The sequence below is a fragment of the Lissotriton helveticus genome, chromosome 1_1, assembly GCF_964261635.1.
Source record: "Lissotriton helveticus chromosome 1_1, aLisHel1.1, whole genome shotgun sequence".
In the NCBI taxonomy this organism is placed as follows: domain Eukaryota; kingdom Metazoa; phylum Chordata; class Amphibia; order Caudata; family Salamandridae; genus Lissotriton; species Lissotriton helveticus.
In genome coordinates, this window is record NC_136057.1 from 1737073355 (window position 1) to 1737095789 (window position 22435).

The 22435-nt window shown below is 46.4% G+C and overlaps 1 protein-coding gene across 1 annotated transcript in view; it reads left to right on the forward strand.

Moving 5' to 3' along the window:
- WDR83 (WD repeat domain 83) overlaps positions 1-22435 on the forward strand; it is a 253276-nt gene that overhangs the window by 136858 nt on the left and 93983 nt on the right. Inside the window, exons 7-8 of the mRNA XM_078689201.1 lie at positions 365-432; positions 564-672. Of these exons, the coding sequence (XP_078545327.1) occupies positions 365-432; positions 564-672 (177 nt within the window). The remainder of the gene's footprint in view (positions 1-364; positions 433-563; positions 673-22435) is intronic.

Sequence of the window (22435 nt, forward strand, 5' to 3'; positions counted from 1 at the left end):
AGTTCTCCTAGACTGTTCGACTTACGATTTGAGCCCTCATCTCATTGTTCGCAAGGATGCATATATGCAATGTTCCCAGTTACGATGGGATGCAGTTCGTTCAGAAGGTACTAATCAATGTCTCTGTATAATTGCAACAACTCCTTCCAGTTTCTTGTTTTGCAAGGATAATCCCTAAAGAAAGTAACAGCTAAAGTTGACCCATTCTCTGGAGTAGAGTGGATAGTTCAGTTTTCTTCATTTTAACGCTTTGCACTGAAGGCTCCTGATACAACTCCTGTGTCGCAAGTGTAGGATCTTGAATTCTTCAAACAGCTTCTTTTGTTGCCCATTTAACACCTTGTTTGCCCTCTTTACTCTATAGATCTGTAGATGGGCAGGTGCGGCGCTATGACCTGCGCATGGGGGAGATGTGTGCAGACTATGTTGGAAGTAAGTTCATGTTGTATTGTAGCCAAGAGACTTGTAATGATGATGTATTACCAGGATGCCTCTTGTGTGAATATTCATGAGTATTCAGGTACTGCTGCCCATGAGTGACTGTCTGGTTTTTCTGCTTCCAGGCCCTATTACCTGTGTGAGCTTCAGCAAGGATGGACAGTGCTCCCTGGCTGCCAGTTTGGATTCCACCCTTCGGCTGCTGGATAAAGATACAGGCGAGCTGCTGGGAGAGTAAGAGCATGCCTTAATAGTAACCCTTACTGTCCCTTGCTATGCGATCACCAAAATACAGATAGGAAAGCATGTTTACCACCACTCCCTCTCCCAAAAGGTAATATTTCCACTACGAATGTATTATAGGTGAACTTGTAAGTCGTGTGTAGTTTTGCAGCATTAATCTTTTCTACATTGACATGCTGTGCATCATTTTGCTATCTAGTGGTTGGGTCCAGAATTATCTTTCTGTAGTGTTTTGTTTGTCCTGCATAGGCATCATCAAGCACCATTTAATAGTATGTCCCTCCCCTTTTGATGTTAGATGCACATCGGGAAGGCTTTTTTTGAATGGTCGCCATCTTCAGATTTTCTTTTCCGTTACTGGATCTTTAAGCAAAAAGGAGCAGCTCCAGGAAAGTTGGGGTGTTGCATCAGTGGATCGTCAATGGAAAGTTTGGAAAACTGAGCAAAAGTTACCAGAACAACGAGGCATACTGAAAATATGGATTAAACGCCAGTGTGACTGTTTTTCACCAAAAAAAAGAATGCGGCCAGGTACTCCGGTCTGTGAGGCATGCACAGAGTTCTACCCAAAACCATGAAGGTCAGGAAGAAATAGAGTTGTGAACACTACGTGACGATTCAGTCGCAGCACAGAAGGGGACTTCACTCAAGGACCTTCGCCTGTCCAGTGATGAAGAGGAAAACAAAGGAAACAGAGTTGTGGACGATGAGGGGTCCAATATTGTAGTCCTCAACCTCTAAAGGCTGGAAGAAGCTAAGAAGGCATCGAAGAGAAACACCAAAAGGTAACAATACACACACTCAGTGGGGCAGAGTTAACAGCAACAGACTTTAGGACCTCATTGTGGTCGATGCAAAAACAACAGTTGATGGACAGATTGCAGAACAATGTCATACATTCACCCCAGTACAGAGATCTGGGCCTAAATCCATCGTTTTTTTGCACTCCACACCACCCCAGTTCAGACATGGCGATATGCAAATCAGCCTTGACCCATAGCCTCATGGGAACAGTCAGCCCGAACTGCCAAGCCATCTCTTCCCTGGACCGGAATCAAGCATCCTAGGACCAGTTTCTGGCTATCAGTTGTCATCAGCCAGGATAGCTTGACTCCAGTGGCGTAGTGAGCACGGGACCCACGTCTGAGCATACTCGTCCCACTCGGGGTGACAAATGCAAAAACAACAGTTGATGGACAGAGGCACTTGATGATTGAAGGGTGGCAAATGCAAAAAGAGCCTCACCGGTCAAAGATCAAGGTCACTGCAGGAGGCAAACTCTCTGAGCCTGCTTTGAAGCTAAATGACGATCGGGAATGGGCGATGGCCAATGAGGCAAAGTACAGGAAGCGACTGTCTTCGAAGAGGAAGACTGTGACGATGCTCAAAGTCGAAGAGGTGCTAAAGGTCAAATGAAAGAACCCAAAATGTCGTCCCCATTGCAAAAGAAAACAAGCATTGACAAAGCCAATAGGTCTCGCCTATGCAAGTTCTTCTGACTATCAATGTTTTTTAGTCTGAAAGTGGGTGAAAAAGTGCTATGACGAGGCTAGCGTTGACAGCATCATATAATTTTTTTTAAATTTCTTTTTTTACTTTCAGCCATGATGCCAACCTATTTGCTTTGTCAATGCTAAGGAAAAAAGCGAAATGACCCTGCCTGTGCTGGCCACTTCCTAACACGTTTTTTTCTGGCACTAGGAGAAGGGGCAAGCAAAAATGAGAAGAGCTCATTAAGTAAGACACGCCACAACAGGGCTGAGGATGTGATACGGGTCAGCAATGCCAGGGGAGGTGTGCGGGGGAACACGGGTGAACAGGAGATAATAACGACAACAGAAGGGGGAAGAGAAGGGAGGCAAGCAACCACCCACTCCTCACCTCGAACATTGGACTGATGCTGTAGTAAAGTGGCTTTACAGTGGAGAAGCATATATCAGGCAGAAAGTGGTCATTCAATTTTTCAGTGTTATGGAGCAGTGCAAGCTTCTACATTGCACACTGTGCACCAGACTTGCTGAGGCGAAGGGATGAAGAGCAGTACCAATATAAAATCACCTAGAGGGTTTCATCATGAGCGGAGAACTCTGAAGTTGTATCTTGTTTCTTGATGTGGGCGGCCAAGGACGTCACAGGGATGACCCCCTCCCTCTGTGGAGTCAGGAAGGTCACAGAGGCCCAGTATTATTACTGATTTAAATTATATATTTTGCTAGTTTCTCAATGCACTGAGCAGAGTGTTCAGAAATTTGAGACACATGCCATTCGGCATCATTTTGTGTCTACACTGCTCTCCAGCCAGGGCCTAACAGCAAAATAATTTTCCTATCCCGCGCCGCAGTACAAATTAATGCGACAAGTTTTATTGCACTTTAGGCCTTTCTTCAATGTATGATATTCGCCTAATTAAGCCAAATTAAAACTTTCATTTTTTCACTTGCAGAGTGGTGGTACAAGAGAGGGAAATACTTTATTGAATGTGTTATTCTACAATGTTTCACTTTTCCCCTTTGTTTACTGGGTCCCTGTTGTTCCAGGTGTATAATTTGTAAAACCCATTGCTTCAATACTTACAATGAGAGGAGCATCCCAGCTGCGGGAGTGAAAGGATAGAGGTCTTCAGTATTACCATAGTAAGCTGTCTAAGGTCCCTGGGACCCTCTGGTGTATACTGTTCTCTGTATTTCCATCCTCAGCTGGGGAAAATTCTCCTAACATGCATGCCAACCTTTGCCTGCATGCAATGGGGGGAAAAAGGCAGAGAATTCATCTTGGAAATAAAAACCTTGTCAGCTGAGCTCGTATGCGGTCGCCATGCAATTACAGAGAGAGTTATTCACTGTGCTGACAAAATGGTAGCCGATTTATTAAAAGACTGCAGCAGCTGAGTGCGTATGTAGCATAAATATGATGTTCCCTGTTAATCTGGGGACTCAGCAAAGGAAATACAACTGAAACAGAGATACAACAGGCCTGCCACTCAACTGACTGAGAAACATGGCTGCAGTTCTTCTGTGTTAAGTGGCACTAGAGCTGGTAAGAAAAGTTATACGGTGGGGGAGTTGTGCTAATCTCCAACAGAAACATTTTTCCACAAGCCATAAAACACTTGCCAAAATCTAATCATGTGATGAGTCATGCCACTAATAATGCTTCTGGAATCGAGATAACGGTGACATTCAACATTCGTCTGCAGCTTGTAATAAGATTTGGTCAGCCATCGTGTTTCTATTCATTAAAAAGTGTTGCATGGAAAATTTCTTTCAACTTGTGAAGATAAAATGTAGAAGTACACATCTACTACACTAACGTCTTGACAGAGGAGTTTCAGCCGAGAGTAACCCCCTCCTAACCTCCTACTCCCAGTGAAGCGCTCAAGGATGTATTGCATGGGACCTCGTCTAAACTCTGCACACTGGGTCCTGTGAACAGCAAGACTGCCTGCCGTCACCACCCTGCTCCTAGGGACCCCAGTTTTCTCACGCAACACCCTATCCCGAAATGCATGGGGATCCAAGCTTTCACCTCCTGTGTAAATCCTGGCTCATTCCCTACAACTCCACCGAAAAGGTCTTCCACCAGCCTGACACTGCGGTCTGTGAGCAATGCATGCCTTTTGGTCCATCATTCCATGCACTGTAGGATTCAGTTGTGCAGGTGCTACCCAGAGTACCGTAGGAGGCCTGGACCATGCTCCCCCAAGCTATGACAGACTGGAGAGATGCAGCCAAGTTCACGATTATATGTGGGCTGGACATGACTGACTTCCTAGGCAGAGTGGTTTCTTCATCAGTGGCCTTGCGGCACCATGCCTGGCTGAGGATGACTGGCTTTCCTGGGGAAGTCCAAACGTTGCTTATGGACATGACCTTTGATGATATTATGACGGAACAACGAGTTCCTCAACAACACCTACCTTAACAACGCGGTTTCTAGAATGACTGCGTCTTAACCACGAATTGCTTTACCAGCATTCCTTTAACATGATTTTTCGTGGTAAAAGCATGCTTGCTAAATGCCTATCCTTGGCTATGTTTACCACCCCTATCCCTCTCAGTCCTAAGCACCCCTCCACCTCCTAGAAATTACCCCAAACTCCCCCCACCTGCTAAAATCCAATACAAACCCCTCCCATCGCCTAAAAGCGAACACAAAGCCCCCCACCCCTAAAAACTAACCCGAACCCCTCCCACCCTCCAAAAACTAACACAAACCCCCAACCTGCTAGAATCTAACCTGAACCCCTCCCACCCGCTAAAAACTACCCCAAACCCCTCCCACCCCCTAAAAACTAACACAAACCCCCACCCCCGATCCATTCCTACCTGTCCTGTTCCTGTCCGCGCTCCTCTCAACTCTGCCCATCCCGCACACTAGACCAACTTAGCCTTAACCACACACATGCGTGGTGAAGGCTAAGTTGTTGTTCAGGCAAGTCGTTGTTCAGCTTGCGTGACTCTGGAACTCGCTGTTCCGGAGTTGTTGTTCAGGATGCTTCCCCGTTTGATGGCTTCTGTCTCCTCGGAGACCAGGCAAACTCCGCACTGGAGCGCTTCAAGAATAGCAGAACTACAGCCAGGTCTTTGGGCCTCTCCATGCCCTCCTGCCAATCCCAATCCTCCGTTCACTCCTTTCGTGGCCACAGAAAAGGCTTCCAGCTGCGTCTGTACCTACTTAGCCACCACAGCGTGCAAGCTTCTCGGCCTCTGCATGGCCGAGGACGCAGTACCCACAGACCCGTTGGGTCGGGCATTCAGGGTTCGGGCCAGTCCACCACCCCTGGCAGCCACAGCCTCCAAACTGCCTTTAGTTTGCCCTCCTACTATCGTGGGCACCTAGTGGGAGGCAGGATACCCCATCACCTGCCCCACTGGAGGTCAATGACAATGGATCGTTGGGGTTCTTCAGATTGTCTGAAGGTGATCCTTCCTCCCCTTTGGGACTTCTCCTCCACCCATGTCACCCACTTGCGACAGGCTAACAGAGGACCATCTCTCCTTGCTCCGCCAGGAAATAGCTGCCTTCTTGGCCAAGGACACCGTAGAGAGGATGCAGATGCCAGAATTAAGTTGTGGTTGTTATTCCTGCTATTTTCTGGTGCCCAAAAAGGACAAAGGCCTGCATTTTATACTAGATCTGTGCCCTCTCAATTTTTTCCCAGAAAAGGATACATTACATTCTAAAGTCTCACAGTCTCTCAAGTCCTGTCTGCCCTGGACCTAGTAGACTGGATGGTAGTGTTGTACATGCAGGATGCATACTTTCACATTTCTGTCCTACCTTCTCACAGGTGTTCACAGTGGGCCTCAAGCACTTTCATTTCTTCATGCTCCCTTTTGGCCTTACCAGTGTCCCTCAGGTATTCACCAAGGTGATGAAGGTATTGGCAGCTCATCAGCAGAGATCAGGGGTGCCAGTCTTCCCCAATGTCGACAACTGGCTGTTGAAGACTGGCTCACCCCAGGCTGTCGGCTCCCACCTCCAGACTACGGCAGACCTCCTGCACTCGCTGGGGTTCACTATCCATGTGCTGAAATCACACTTGATACCCTCTCAGATGCTCTCTTTCATCTGAACTGTTCTTAACACATGTAGTTTCTGGCTTATCCCCCTGAACGGCGAGTTCAAGATATTCAGGCTATGATACTGATATTTCACCCTCTATTCTGGATTTCAGTGGGACTGATTTTGAGGCTGCTATGCTCATGGCCTCCTGCATCCTGCTTGCGACATGCCAGCTGGCATATGCGGGCTCTGCAGTGGGACTGTAAATTCCACTGGGCGCAGCCTTAAGGGAATCTCTCCGACATGGGCCAGATCTCAGAGGGAACTGCAAAATATCTGCAGTGGTGGTTAAAGCTCCACAATTAGGACAACATCAGACCTCTTTCGGTTCCCCAAACAAATCTGATAGTGATGACAGATGTGTCACTCCTGGCATGGGGCGGCCATCTGGGAGAGGTAGAGATCAGAGGCCTCTGGTCTCTAGCGGAATCCGTACTCCACATCACCCTACTGGAGTTCCTGGCAATCCGGCTGGCATTAAAAGCCTTTCTGCCCTCCATCAAGGTAAGGCTAATGCAGATGTTCACAGACAAGACCACTGCAATGTGGTACTGCAACAAACCGGGCAGGGTGAGTTCGTAGACCTTTTGTCAAGAGGCACTGTGTCTCTGTACATGCCTGGAACACCAGGGCATATCCCATGTTGTTCAGGACTGGCGAGTTCTCTGGACTCCAGTATGGGCTCTCTGAGTGCCAGGGTGAATTAACTCGGCCACAGATGCCTAGAGTATCATGAGTGGTGTCTCCACCTGGAGGTGGTACAAGGTCTCTTTCAGCAGAGGGGAAAGACTTGGTTAGACCTGTTCACCACTGCTGAGAATGCTCAATGTCAGTGTTTGTATGCGCTGAAGTTTCCAAGGCGGAGGCGCTTTTCGTCTCGAGTATAGTTCAGGCCTCCTGTACAACTTTCTGCCAACACCACTCCTGCCCAGAGTTCTTAAGAATGACTGGGCCCAAGTCATCCTTGTGACTCTGGACTGGGCTTGGAGAGTTTGGTAATCTGAGCTATTAAGTATGGCTATCAGTCCTCCGATCAGGCTGCCCCTTCAGGAGGATCTTCTGCTGCAGCAACAGGGGAGGGTTCTCCACTCGAACCTATCGACGCTCCCTCTTCATGTGTGGAGATAGAGCAGAAACAGTGGACAGTTTTCGACCTTCCGCCCAAAGTCAGCAATGTTATTTTGGCATGCAGGTGTGCCTCTACCAAGACTGTTTACGCCTTCCATTGGGGTAAGTTTGTGATATGGTGTGCAGAGCAACAGGTTGACCTTCTTTCTGCTCCCCTCTCTCAAGTCCTTCTCTGTATTCTTCCTCTTGCCCAGGAGGGCTCTGCTTTGGGCACCTAGAAGTGCTATCTTTATGCCATCTCAGCCTTTATGTGGTTGCCAGATCAACCATTCTTGTTCAAATCCCCTGTGGTGAATAGGTTTTTAAAAGGTTTGCAACATTTTCCACTTTGGCCCTTCATTATACATCAGTGGGACCTCAGTCTTGTCTTTACATTTCTGAGGGGCGCTCCCTTTGAGTCACTGCACAACTGGCCTCTCAGGCTTCTTATCATCAACACTGCCTTCCTAGCGGCAATAATATCTGCCCGGAGGGTCAGTGAGCTTCAGACTTTGTCATCTAAGCCTCCGTATCTGAACAGCTACCAAGTCAAGACAGTTCTTCACACTACAGCTTCCTTCCTGCCAAAGGTTGTCACTCCGTTTCAGATAGGTAAGTCAGTCCATGACCCTGCCTACCTTTTATGCCCCACCACATCCCTCTAAAGAAGAGGAGCAACTTTGACTGGACCCAAAAAGAGTTCTGTCATTCTACCTTAACCGCACAAAAAAGTTCTGGGTGGATGACCAACTCTTCATTGGGTATGTCGGAGTGAAGAAGCGAAAGGCCGCGCAGATACGGACCATCTTCTGATATATCATGCTCTGCATTAAGATCTGCCACGCATTTGCTAAGAAGAAACCCCCTGAGGGATTGCGTGCTCATTCCACCAGAGCTAGGGCTACTACCACTTCGTTAGCATGCAGCGTTCCAGTCGTCGTTAATTGCTTGGCAGTAACGTGGGCTTCTCTACACACATTCATGAAGCATTACTGCCTGGACAGTCAGGTCCGTCGGGACAGGTGCTTTGCTCGTTCTGTCATGCAGGACTTCCTAGTATGATACAGTTTCGCAGACTCCTCTCTGGGGAGGTATTGATTGAGTATCTATTCTAAGATAAGGAATCTGTTGCTAGAAGTCTCTAACAGATGAACAAGTTAGTTACCATCGGTAACACCTTATCTGGTAGAGACTCTATCTAGATGCAGATTCCTTACCTTAGATTTATCCGCCGGCATGAGACTGGATCCAGAAATCTTTCGGACATCGTTTTTCTAAAAATAAATTGGGTGATGTGTGTACTTACAGTCTCTGGGAATGTGTCATCATGAAGGGCCCTTCTGCATAACTGGTACCAACATTTGCTGTCTGCCCCAAATGGTCATTATCTTGAGGGGCTGGGGTCGAAGAGTTCAGGAAGCCCATTACAAAGACACTTCTACAAAGCGCTTATTGACACACAAAGCGGGTTGATCACTTTGAGTTAATCAAAAAAAATTAAGAATTCACAGTAGTTTTCCACATTGGATGATTAGTCTTTACTTCAGTTTGTGAAGAATAAAGACCAAGACAAATACAGTGTTGGCCTGGCACTCTCGCTCAAGACAATAAAGCAAGCAACTTAAGTTGACAATGCCATTTGTCACTTACATGACAGCTATCTATAACACTAAATAAAACATTCTAGTTACATTAAAAAATACATTCATAAATAAATACTCTAAATTAATATAGAACTGCATAGCTTGGATTACTTCACTTGTCCAGGTAAGCTAAATGTACCACTTCCCATAAGGGAAAGCACTTGTTCAAAGCGTTTGAGCTGCAGATTACACACTGTGCATAGATCGCCACCTAGTGTTGGGCCCGGATGTTTGCAGTTTGTTTTTGTCCTGAAAAGTTCTTTCGAAGTCACGAGATAGGTGACTCCTCGTTTGGACCACATTGCGCATAGGCATTGGCTCCATCCTCAGATTGTTTTTTTCCGCCATCGGGCTCGGATGTGTTTCCTGCGCTCCGGTTTGGAACTGAATTTCCTTCGGCGCGCAATCCTCACCCAGTTCGACTGTATTGTTTCGATCACGGTCCCCATCGACGCAACTCTTCACGACTTCGAAGTCTTCGATTCCAGTCGTCAACGAAGGCCTTCGGGCCTACCTAGGCCTTACTCTCTGGCTCATGGAAAGGACGCCATTCAAGAAGTGTCCTCCGTGTGGGTCGAAGTTTCCCCACACCGATCTACATGAGGTGTGCAACCTTTGCCTCTCCCCGGAGCACGAGGCCAAAGACTGTTCCGCTTGTGCCTCCTTCCGCTCGAAGAAGATGATTCGGGACCGACGAGCTCGAAGAACCATGGCTCGCTCATCAGCTTCGATCACAGACGACATCTTTGAAGAGGGTGTCGACGTGCCAGAACAGCAGCGGGCCGAAAAAAGTGCCAGCTCCACTGATGCTTCGACTCAGACGTAGAGGACATCACTCCAGCTTAATGGGCCGCAAGTACACTCGTCAGCCCCGATCCTTCCTCGACACTCTCCAAAAAGGCTTTGGTCACACCCTCACCTTCTGGCCCGGGTGCACACCGAGAGACAACTTCCCACGCCCCGCCTTCGGGCCCAGCAAAGAAGCCTACTAAGCCTTCATGCGGCTCGGGCTCGAGTCAGGCTATTCCCGGTGTCGATCTCATACCGACACCGACAAAGAAGCCGTCTTCCTCATCCACGCAGACCGCTTCAAAACCCAAGCACTTGGCACCGAAGACTGGCACTGGCTCTTCGACGTCAAAACCGCACTCAGAGCCGAGTAAAAAACTGCCTAAGAGTCCCGACTCCCATGCTTCAGAACCGAAAAAACTCCCGGAACCGTAAAAACACGTTCCGGTTAAGGACATTTCAAAAGGTCACAGTTCTAAGCCGAAAGACCCTAGACCAGCTACGGAGTTGGTGCAGAAAAAACCTCTGGAACCGAGAACTTCGACACTGAAGGATCTACCCTCCACAGAAGAGCTTTTTACACCAGATCCTACTCAAAAGACTCTTGTAAAGGATCCTAAGACTGCCCAACTGACTCTTAGCTCCAAGAAGTGACCACTAGTGGTGCCTGCACCTCCTCCTTCTCCAAAGAGAGATATTGCAAACTCTCCATTAAGGGTCCATTCTCCACCACCTCCCCATACTCTTCCTCCTCTTCCACCTCCTCCACCACATCATTCTCCTACACCATCCCCTAATGCAGATGATGATGTAGATACAGACTCTGATGACATAGGTAGGAGTGCACATGACCCAGTAGGGACCAATTGTCCCCCTCAGTCACCTAATCCATGGGATGATTATAGCACCCCTGATGTTGCCTTACGTCCCTCCAGATGATGTATATCCCTCCTGGCCTTCCACCCCAGAGGACACTATAGGTTTTAACCTACTAGTCTATAGGGCTGCCCAATACCATGGGGTTGCCTTGCACACAGACACTGTGGAAAAAGATTTCCTATTGGACACTTTTGACACTGCACAAAGGACCACTTCCATTTTGCGAATGCTTAAGGGGGTCATTAAGCATGCAACAGATGTATTTAAAGATCCTGTCAGGGCTCGAGTCCTCAACCCCCGCATTGAGAAAAAATACAAAGCTGCCCATACAGATCCAGTTTACATTAGAGGCCCAGCACCGCTAGATTCCCTAGTAGTTTCCAACGCATGTAAATGTGCCAATTTACAAACATCAGGTGAGGCCTCAACACCAGATAAGGAATCTAAACTCCTTGACGCCTCCGGCAAACGAACAACGTCACAGGCAGCTAACATGTGGCGCATTGCCAATACTCCAGTGCTATTGGCAAGATATGACAGGGCACAGTATAATGAACTGGAATCCATAATGCAGCATCTACCAGATATATATAAAAATAGGGCCAATGAACTCATTTAGGAAGGTAAAAATATCACCAATACTTCCATTCGTTGTGCCCTAGATGCCGCAGATACTGCCTCAAGGGCAATTAACACCAGTGTCCATTTGTGTAGGCATGCCTGTCTACGTATTTCAGGTTTCAAACCTGAAGTACAAAATTCCATCCTCAATCAGCAATTTGATGAGAAACACCTATTTGGCCCTAATGTCGATGTATCTTTAGAGAAAATGAAAAAAGACACAGACACAGCTAAATCTATGGGAGCTTCGCAATTGCAAGCTCCCAGATGTTTTTTTCGTCACTCATCATATAGAGGCAACACAAGAGGCTACTCCTCCGATAGCCCCTTCACTTCCTATAAGCCAATCCACATTCACTAAGGGGTACCAAAGAGGGGGTTACAGGGGTAACAACAACAAAGGCAGAGGCAAAACCAACAACTCCCGCTCTTCCTCCACCCCTACCCAATGACTTTCCTCCACTGCCCCACCCCACCATTCCACTCCTATGGGGGGGGAAGACTACAACAATTCCTTCCTGCCTGGACCAACATCACATCAGTCACGTGGGTGCGACAAATTATTCAATCAGGTTACGGTCTAGAACTAACATCTACCCCCTCAAACATACCGCCCAAACAGCGTCCAATGTCACAAGAGCAAGAAGTGATATCTCTACTGGAAAAAGGTGCAATAGAACCTGTTCCTCTGCACCAACAAAACAAGGGCGTCTACTCCCTGTACTTTCTTATCCCTAAGAAGGACAGCTATCTAAGGCCTATTCTAGACCTCAGACCTCTAAACATAAACATACAGTCGGACCATTTTCACATGGTCACACTCCAACAAGTCCTACCTCTTCTGTACCAAAAAAACGTCCTTGCTACTCTAGATCTCATGGATGCATACTTCCACATTCTCATTCACGAAGCTCACAGGAAGTATCTCAGATTAGTAATAGACGGGCAGCACTATCAATTAAAAGTACTCCCATTCGGAGTCACAACAGCACCAAGAGTATTCACCAAGTCCCTAGCAGTAGTGGCAGCACATTTACAAAGACAGCACATCCACGTCTTCCCATACCTGGACGACTGGCTCATAAAAGCCAGCTTCTCCAACCAGTGTTTAGAACACACTCATGCCACTATCCAACTGCTTCACAACTTGAGGTTCACAATAAACCACACCAAGTCCCATCTGCAACCATCCAAAGTACAACAATACCTCGGTGCCACAATAAACACCTCGACAGCGCTAGCTTATCCCACTTCAGTGAGGATAGCCAGCATGCAAGCTCTTCTCACAAAGTTTCAGCCACAACACTCCCTTCCAGCACGAGTGTTCATGCAGCTCATAGGGATGATGGCCTCTTGCATTTTCATAGTGCCCCATGAAAGACTTCAAATGCGTCCTCTCCAAGAGTGCTTAGCACACCAATGGAACCAGGCTCAAGGTCAATTAACAGACCTAGTGTTGGTGGACGGTCGGACTCATCGCTCTCTGCAGTGGTGGACCACCAAAAAGCTTTCCAAAGGACGACCGTTCCTAGAGCCAGTTCCTCAGATAGTCTTGACAGCGGACGCATCGCTCTCCGGCTGCGGAGCCCACCTACTGCAACACACCTTGCAAGGCAGGTGGACACCACAACAAAAGTTACTACATATCAATCATCTGGAATTACTAACCATATTCCTAGCATTGAAAGCTTTCCAAAAGCAAGTATCAAACAAAGCTGTGTTAGTCCGCACGGACAACATGACAGTCATGTATTACATACAGAAACAGGACGGAACACACTCCCTGCAACTCTCTCAGCTAGCGGAGAACATATGGCAGTGGGCTATACCTCAAAACATATTCCTCTTAGCCCAGCATGTTCCAGGAGTACAAAACACCACAGCAGATCTGTTAAGTCGTAAGACACAACAGTTCCACGAGTGGGAACTTCATCCGCAAGTTCTTCATCCATTCTTTCAGATGTGGGGACAACCTCAGATAGACCTCTTTGCCACCCACGAAAATGCCAGAGTGCCCAAGCTTCACCGCCTGATATCCACACCCACTGTCCAAAGGCAATGCGATATGGATGAACTGGTCAGGCAAATTTGTGTACGCTTTTCCACCTCTACCACTCATGCCACTAGTAGTTACAAACTACAGCAGCATTCTCTAACCCTCATCTTAGTTGCTCCAACGTGGGCCAGACAGCTGTGGTACACCACACTGCTACAACGGTCTGTAGTGCTGCACCAAAAGCTATACCTATCTCCACGCCTTTTAACCCAGAACCGCGGAGAGATCAGACACCCGGACCCAGCTCAACTCAACCTTGCGATCTGGCTTCTGAAATCCTAGAATTCGGATATCTTAACCTTCCTCCTGATTGTATGAACATCATAAAAGAAGCTAGACGTCCAACCACTAGAGCATGCTATGCAGCCAAGTGGAAACACTTTGTCACATATTGACACAACAACAATATTAATCCTCTAGACGTGTCTATTCAACACATCATAGCATACTTATTACATCTTCAAAAATTTAACTTAGCCTACACGTCTATGAGACTGCATCTTGCTGCCATAGCAGCATAGCTACAGAACAGACATCATCTATCTCGGTTCAGAGTGGCTGCTATTAAAGCTTTCATGGAAGGTCTCAAGCGAATAATTCCTCCCATGGCGCCACCTTCGCCAGTGTGGAATTTAAACATTGTTCTCACACGGCTAATGGGACCTCCCTTCGAACCATTACATAAACGTGAACTACTATTTTTAACATGGAAAGTTGCGTTCCTAATAGTTATTACTTCACTACGGAGAGTTAGTGAACTACAAGCACTAACCATTCAAGAACCTTTCTTGCGAATGCATCCCAATACGGTCGTTCTCCGTACCAATCCAAAATTCCTTCCCAAAGTCATTTCTCCCTTTCACGTCAATCAATCTGTGAAACTGCCTGTTTTCTTCTCATAGCCATAAACAGTAGCAGAAAGAGCACTTCATACCCTAGATGTCAAAAGAGCATTGTTATGCTACATTGAGAGAACACAACCCTTTTGGTAGACCAAACAGCTTTTTGTGTCTTTCTCACCACCACACAAGGACAACCCTATATCAAAATCTGGGTTAGCTAGGTGGATTGTTAAATGCATACAAATTTGCTATCACAAAGCTAAACGTACGTTATCTGTTCCTCATAAAGTCCACTCTACAAGGAAAATGGGAGCTTCAATGGCATTTTTAGGGAACATTCCCTTAGATGAAATCTGCAAAGCAGCTACATGGTCTACACCGCACACATTCACAAAACACTATTGTGTAGATGTGCAAACTAAACAACAAGCTAATGTGGGCCAGGCTGTTCTTAAAACTCTATTTCAAACTACTGCAACGTATAGGGGTGATCGCCGCTAAGAGTGGGTACTGCTATACAATCTATGCACAGTGTGTAATCTGCAGCTCATATGCCTCGAACGGAAAATGCTACTTAACAGTATGCATCTGTTCTTGGCATGTAGAGCTGCAGAGTTACACACGCCCACCCGCCTCCCCTTATCTGTTCCAGTATTATCTTAATTAGATACAGCTTACATGGACATCCTTCCTTTTCTTGCAAAGCTCCATCATTTCCATAATGGCGAAAAACAATCTGAGGATGGAGCCGATGCCCATGCGTAATGTGGTCCAAAGGAGGAGTCACCTATCTCGTGACTTCTAAAGAACTTTTTAGGACAAAAACAAACTGCAAACATCCGGGCCCAACACCAGGTGGCGATCTATGCACAGTGTGTACCTCTGCAGCTCTACATGCCAAAAACAGATGCATACAGGTAAGTAGCATTTTCCTTATGCTTTCAAACCAGGATGTACCACCTACAATCGAAAGGTGTAATAATGAAGTCCAAAGTAATAATCTCATTTCTCTTCTGTTGCATTTACCAAAGTAGAATAAAATCTGTTCAGTGTATAATTAATACATGTACATGTGTAGGTACATATATATGAGCAGTCAATTATAAAAAAGATACGTATTAGCATTATACATGAGATCAGCTCCTCATACTGTGACACAGGCTAAAGGTCCATATAAGGTCACTCAAGCCTGGTTGCAAAAATGAGATCTAGAATATATACATACACACCGGAGTATGATATCAGTACGGTTTAGCAAGTCCTACCAGAAAAAGGGGATTTCAGAGCATATATGGTCATGTACTCAATTACAAAATAATAATAAGCTGCAGAATAAATATCTACATCTTGAACCAACAATGTCTTATGATGGGAAGCCGTTGGAGCAGAAATACCAGGAAACCAGGACAAAACAATGCCATTTACTTAAAATAATGTCAGATCACCTGCAAGAAAATTAACTTAACGCTTACGCTCCTTCAATCGAGGGCATTTAGAAAAAAAAGGTAACAAAATACACCTGTAATAAATAATGTAATACAGAGAAAACTAGGTTGTAACAAAAAACAATGTCTGAAGGCATGCCTACACAAAAGCCTTGCCCTTGAGGGGTCTGGTTTCATGAGACCCACCCGTCTCCAAGAGGGAGAAAAAGGGACATTGAAATTAACAAAAGAAAGTAGCACTTTCCCACTCCAACCTCTAGCTTTATAGGTCATGTGCTATTATGAAGTACTAAAACATTTCAGATTCTGTTGGGTTGGCTCGGGGAGGGAGGCACAAGTGTTTCTTAATGGCTGCTAGATTGTGGCAGAGCTATTTGGGGCATCTGTGTGAGGTCATTGCTGCTCGGTCTAGGAAGAATGTTTTTCCTGCACCGTTGAAGGAGGGGCAGACTGTTATAGTGCAAGTTAGTTATGGACCGCTGGAGGTCAGTTCAGTTCAGTTACTGCATACTGCAATATGCTCAATAGCCATGTGTGATGGCGAGCAGCTGGAAGACCATTCTTGTCTGGAGTGGGGACTGGTGGAGGCATTGCAGAAGAGGGAGGAGGATATTAGCTCTTCTCTGTGGATTAGGACCCTGAACATACCATTTTGGATTTTTGCCGCCCGATTTTCCCAAACGTTGTAGAAGTCACAGTTGAATCAGATTATCACTTGGTCCCTGGTGGGCAAATGGGTTGAACGTTTGGGTGCATTTTAGTAGCTTAACGTAGTGATAGACTAACAAAAAGGTATTAAGCGAAGAACAAGTAAAAATCGGAAATACAATTACTATGAATCTTAAGGAATGGCGACAGATGGACAATCTGACGTACAGTGAGAACAAACACTGGCCGTCCATCCCTTTTAAAATTACAAAATGTGTTATTTGACGTGGAGGTTCAAGATCGGGAACAGGAGCCTTGCTGCACTGATTGATCTGGTGTAAGATAGAATAAACAGCATCAGTAAGGAAAAGTTACTTACCTTGTAATAGAACTTTTGCAGCTTAACCTCCGTTATAGATTTACACTCTTTAGCTACTCCTGCCATAGACTCTAATAAATGAAAATATGTTGATTAAAACCCTATTATGAGTTGATTCGGGGGCGCGTGTGTAACACAACCCCATGTTTCATGAACCATAACTCAGAAATAGCCTCAGATGCAAAGCCTTTTTTGTCCTGTCGCGCTGTTGCACGAGGTTGGTTTGCCATGTCCGATTTCTCACAATTGGTGCCCTTCATAGTCCATGCTTTCTCCTGAGCCTTCCTCCGTGCTAGTGGGACATTTCTGCCTGTACAGGTTAGAGAAGAGTACCTTTTAGACCTCTGTTCTCTTTACATCAGTCTTCCAAATGGCTTTCAAGATGCTGGTTCTTTTGCAAATACACTTGGGGTTATAGACCAAGGACATCAAAAATAATGTCCTGAGGAAGGCATCGAGAATACAGACTCAAAGTACTAGAGACACTCAAGTAACTTGTCCTTACGGTGCATCACAACTGCCTTTCTCCAAACATAAAGGAAAGATAACATGAATCCCTAACTAGATAGACACAGGCATCAAACATGAGCAGATATTAGTTATCAGCACTAATGAATGAAGATTGTCGTAACGGAAAGTCCTGTCTTTAACGCGTGTCAAAAGGTGATGCTTACAAAGAGCCTGTGCGATTACTGAGGTGACCAGTTTATAGGTAGCATCGACGGAACATGACACTGATGTGAGGATTGATGTAGGTTTCTCCTGTAGTGCCGACCATCCTGGACAGCAACACAACATTGAAATACTACCAATGCCCACTGTGTTGGCCCTGATTGCATGCATGTGTGGCTTTTTTTAGGCCTGGTGAAAGACCACTGAGACATGACATGAAATGCATGAGGAATGGAGTGATCTTGTATATTTAAGAATGTTAAATGTTATTGGGTGTTCCCTTGGCATCAGGTGAAGTAGAAAGGACTAGATTTTGTCTGTCTGGTAACCCTTCGGGCTTCTAAACAGACGTATACAAGTGGACCACAATGTGCAACCGGCGAATGCTAGGAGGAAAACCTAAAGCTAGAAACCGTGTTAAAGCATTACTTTTCTTTTTTTGTACTTATGATTGTTTTACATGCTGATCAAGTCTTAAACTCCCAATAAAAATTTGTGAATTTAAAGCATTCATTGCCAAATAAGACCCCCCCCCCCCCACCCCCGGAAAACTCCAGGGATGCTGAACTCGATCCGATTTTAAACAAATAAATACATAGTATTTTAGAAACAAACTAAAATAATTGATTCCGTTATCTTTTAGGAGCCAAATGCAACAATCGAAATAATTGTTCCTTCCCCTCTTCTGGGTAGTGGGCTTCCAGAACTTTGTGGTTAACGGTTATGTATAAACTACGGCTGTTTCAGGGTCTGCAAGAAAAACGGCTCTTTGATGGCTTGCTAATGTAGGTGCGTGCAGCTGACGCACTACCTAAGAACAGAACTAGGATATCTGGCAGAAAATAATGACACACAAGTCATGCACGCCTTTTAACAAAATATGGAATGCCTCAGAGGGTTGTTTTGGGGTCTTTAGGGCGGGCTTCTTAAGCAGATCTTTTGGCCTGTGTGACTCATGGTAAGATCCGTGTGGCCTTGATCTCGCCACTTAAAATTGAATCTTAATCTATTGAACAGTCACAAATGCCAGGCAGAAGCATGGTTGGCGTTTAGCGAGTTACAAAGTTCGATACAACTGTCACCAGGCCCCTCAAAGACTGCCATGATGCTGGAGATACCACCACGTGCTGTCATATTACCCAATCTAGTAATTCTTATTGTTAAAGTTGGGGGGAAAATGGATGCGGTCTGTGGAAAGACGCACTGGATCGCTGACCTTAAAAAAAGGAAACGACTGTTGAAACAGCAAAGAATTCACGCAAGCAGAAGTGTGAGATATTGAAAGGTGGTCGGTGAGGAACAGGTATCCGTAATCTGAAATTTAAAATGAGAAATAGCTGCATTATGCGGAGGGGCAGGGCTGGCTTTAGGGAAGTGCGACTGGGCGCTTTACTGTGGCGGGGCGCTGTCCTCATGGGGCGCGAGGGGGTTAGCATTAACTTGTGATTGGAGAGATGAAGGGCACTTTTGCCCGGTGGTGGTGAGGGAATCCAAGGAGGCGGTTATTGGGTTTGGGGGCGCTAAAAATAAATATTGCACCGGGCGCCCCCAGCGTTAAAGCCGGCCCTGAGGAGGGGCTTTACGCCTCCATGTTGTTATCGACTTGGTTGTCCCCCTTCCACTAGTGGAGCAGAGAGGCCTTGGTGTAGGAGTCCTCTGCTTGCTGACACATTTTCTGATGGGAAAGTTTGCTGGGTCACCTGCAAGTCTAAAACGGACATCAAGTTGCAAAACTGTTGTTGCAAGTAAATAACCTCCTTTTGCATCAGAAACCTCGTGACTTTTTCTTGTACTTGATATGTGCATTAGTGCAGCCCATGTTGCATTCAGATTGCACCTGCATCGGTCAAGATGTAGTACAACGCGTTAGCATTATACCAAATGGGTCTGTCTTAATCTCTTAAACTTGGGCCTGTCCAGCAGAATCTGAGGGACCTCTGCCTATATTAGTACTGTCCTCTGTCTGCAAAAAGTGGCGATCAGTATATCAATCAGGTGCTGGACCACGTTTAAAGCATATACCTTAAAAATGATATTTAATGCCGTTTCGCCGAATTTGAGAATGTTGTCTTGCGTCAGAAGCAGATGTCTAGTTGACAAAGCTACGAAAAGATTGCCATGGTGTGTGTTTGCATATTTCCTTCTGTCTGAACCTGTCTTATTAACGCAGTTATAGCTACATTATCTTTTATCGAATGCACCTGGGGCGTACTTACTTACACTTGTGTGCTCCCTAACGTGTAGTGAACTTAAGCGAGTGCATTCAAGGAACCGTCTTGAAAAGCTTGCTTTTCACCGTGCATTCCACCTTACTGATGACACCAAAGCGTTAGATAATTGCTAGACACTCCTAAGCTCCGAGCCAGAACAAGGTCACATCCTAAGACATGTCTGGCTTCTAGTGTGAGAAGGATTCTGCCTGCGGGGGAGGCGGTCTTCTGTAATATGGCATTAACAGTAGATTGTTGGTTTCTTGTGAGAAGTGGAAAGGCCTCGGGCCAAACCGCTTGTCAAAGCTGGCTCTGCTCACAAGGCTGGTATTTGCGTTACTGATAGAATGCTCAGGGGCGTAGCTTCCGGAGGGGGAGGGGGGGGGGGGGCAGTCGTCTGTCTTCGTTTGGATGCCAGACGTCTGAACGACCTCAGATCGTAAGCCCAACCCAAAGCGGTGTTGATAAAATGACATTAAACTCACAGGAGGGGGTTGGTTGTCTCTCTGAAGAAGATGTTCTTTTTAATCCTCAGAGGAAAGCATGGATTACTAGTTCTCCGAACAAAGGCGGCTCTGTTGCAGGCTGTCAGTGCTGGCACGTGCGCTCTAAATAGGGTACATAAACCCTCCGTGCTCCAAGAGAACAGAACGGAATCAAATACTGGCATTTCATTTTTTTTTTTTTTAGAGAGAATACAATCACAACCGCTGAATCAGGGTTAGCCAAGGACGAGTAGTGTCCGTTTTTACAGTGGTTATTATTTAGCTAGCCCCTTCTGTCGGTATTTTGAAAGTGAGAGAAAAGCAAGGAGGAACGGACAGAAACATCAGTGGTGAGGATAAAAGAGTGTAGGACAGGCACAGAGAGAGGAATAAACGCTGTAGATTACATTAGGCAACCTTTGTGCAAACCATTATTACATCTGACACATTACAGGGTGTTTGGGTCATCATGTTGACCCAACTAGGCTGTACCAGGGAACATCTCTTGGGGTCGGGGAACGATACGTAGTTTGTGCAAACCAGCTGATTATGGGGGTTCATAAGAGTCTAGGTAGTTGACCACAGTCCTCTCGAGGACATTTTCCCGGGTGAGTACTGTAGCGCAATATTGTCCGCTCCTCTTAGATGCGTGATCCAGTTGACCCAGCCTAACATACAAAAGGAGACTTGTTCTTGCCGTGTGCCACAGTGCTTATCAGGTGATCCCCTCTAAGATGGCCGGAGCACAAGCGTAGAGCTTTGAGTGGACTAGGTGCAGGCGAAATTTCGTATCACGCTTGTGACTCGAAATTTCTAAACTGTAAGCTGTGCACTTATACGCTGCTGGCAGCAAAAAATTAGTGCACAGGAACAACGCTGATGACAGGGACACAGGGACTTGCAATTTAAGGTGCTTGTTATTGCACTATTTTTAGTGTAGCACCAAATGCAGGTTTTACATTTCAAATAATTTTGCCCAATTACGCAAAAGGGAATTTTGCACACATCTAACGATAGATTGTATGCGCCTCTTGTCCCACGCTTTTGCCTCCTGCACCACCCTACAGGAATGGACACTGAAAAGGCACAGACAGAGACATTTAGAAATAGTAACAAGCATTGGAAATGCAATAGGTCTCGCATTAGAAAAGTTAGAGTTATTGGTCTTGTAAATGACATATTTTATTTATTTGTTGTTTTTTAAAATTGCTAAATTGATGGCTTTGTCATTTACAATGCCAATAGTTATAACTTTCGCGAATGTGACACCTATAGCATTTGGAATGCAACATGTTTTGTATTTACGTGACTTAGATGGCAGCTCTGGTCGTTAGGTCACATCTCTAGAGAGCAGGAGAGTGCAGCAGGGGAGAGAAGCACAGCAATGCAATAGGTCTCGCATTAGGAAAGTTTGAGCTATTGGTATTGTAAAGGACACATTTTTTATTTATGTGCTTGTTTTGAAAATAGCGAAATGAATAGCTTTGTTATTTACAATGCCAATAGTTTTATCTTTCGCAAATGTGACACCTATTGTAACACAATATGTGTTGTGAGGGTGAGTGAGGTTGAGGGTGAGGGGTTGAGGGTGAGTGAGGGTGAGGGGTTGAGGGTGAGTGAGGGTGAGGGGTTGAGGGGTTGAGGGTGAGTGAGGGTGAGGGGTTGAGGGTGAGTGAGGGTGAGGGTGAGTGAGGGTGAGGGGTTGAGGGTGAGTGAGGGTGAGGGTGAGTGAGGGTGAGGGTGAGGGGTTGAGGATGAGTGAGGGTAAGGGTGAGTGAGGGTGAGGGTGAGGGGTTGAGGGTGAGTGAGGGTGAGGGTGAGGGGTTGAGGGTGAGTGAGGGTGAGTGAGAGTGAGGGTGAGTGAGGGGTTGAGGGTGAGGGGTTGAGGGTGAGTGAGGGTGAGGGTGAGGGGTTGAGGGTGGGTGAGGGTGAGTGAGGGTGAGGGGTTGAGTGAGGGTGAGGGGTTGAGGGTGAGTGAGGGTGAGTGAGAGTGAGGGTGAGTGAGGGGTTGAGGGTGAGGGGTTGAGGGTGAGTGAGGGTGAGGGTGAGGGGTTGAGGGTGAGTGAGGGTGAGGGTTGAGGGTGAGTGAGGGTGAGGGGTTGAGGGTGAGTGAGGGTGAGGGTGAGGGGTTGAGGGTGAGTGAGGGTGAGGGGTTGAGGGTGAGTGAGGGTGAGGGTGAGTGAGGGTGAGGGGTTGAGGGTGAGTGAGGGTGAGGGGTTGAGGGTGAGTGAGGGTGAGTGAGAGTGAGGGTGAGTGAGGGGTTGAGGGTGAGGGGTTGAGGGTGAGTGAGGGTGAGGGGTTGAGGGTGAGTGAGGGTGAGGGGTTGAGGGTGAGTGAGGGTGAGGGGTTGAGGGTGGGTGAGGGTGAGGGTGAGTGAGGGTGAGGGGTTGAGGGTGAGTGAGGGTGAGGGTGA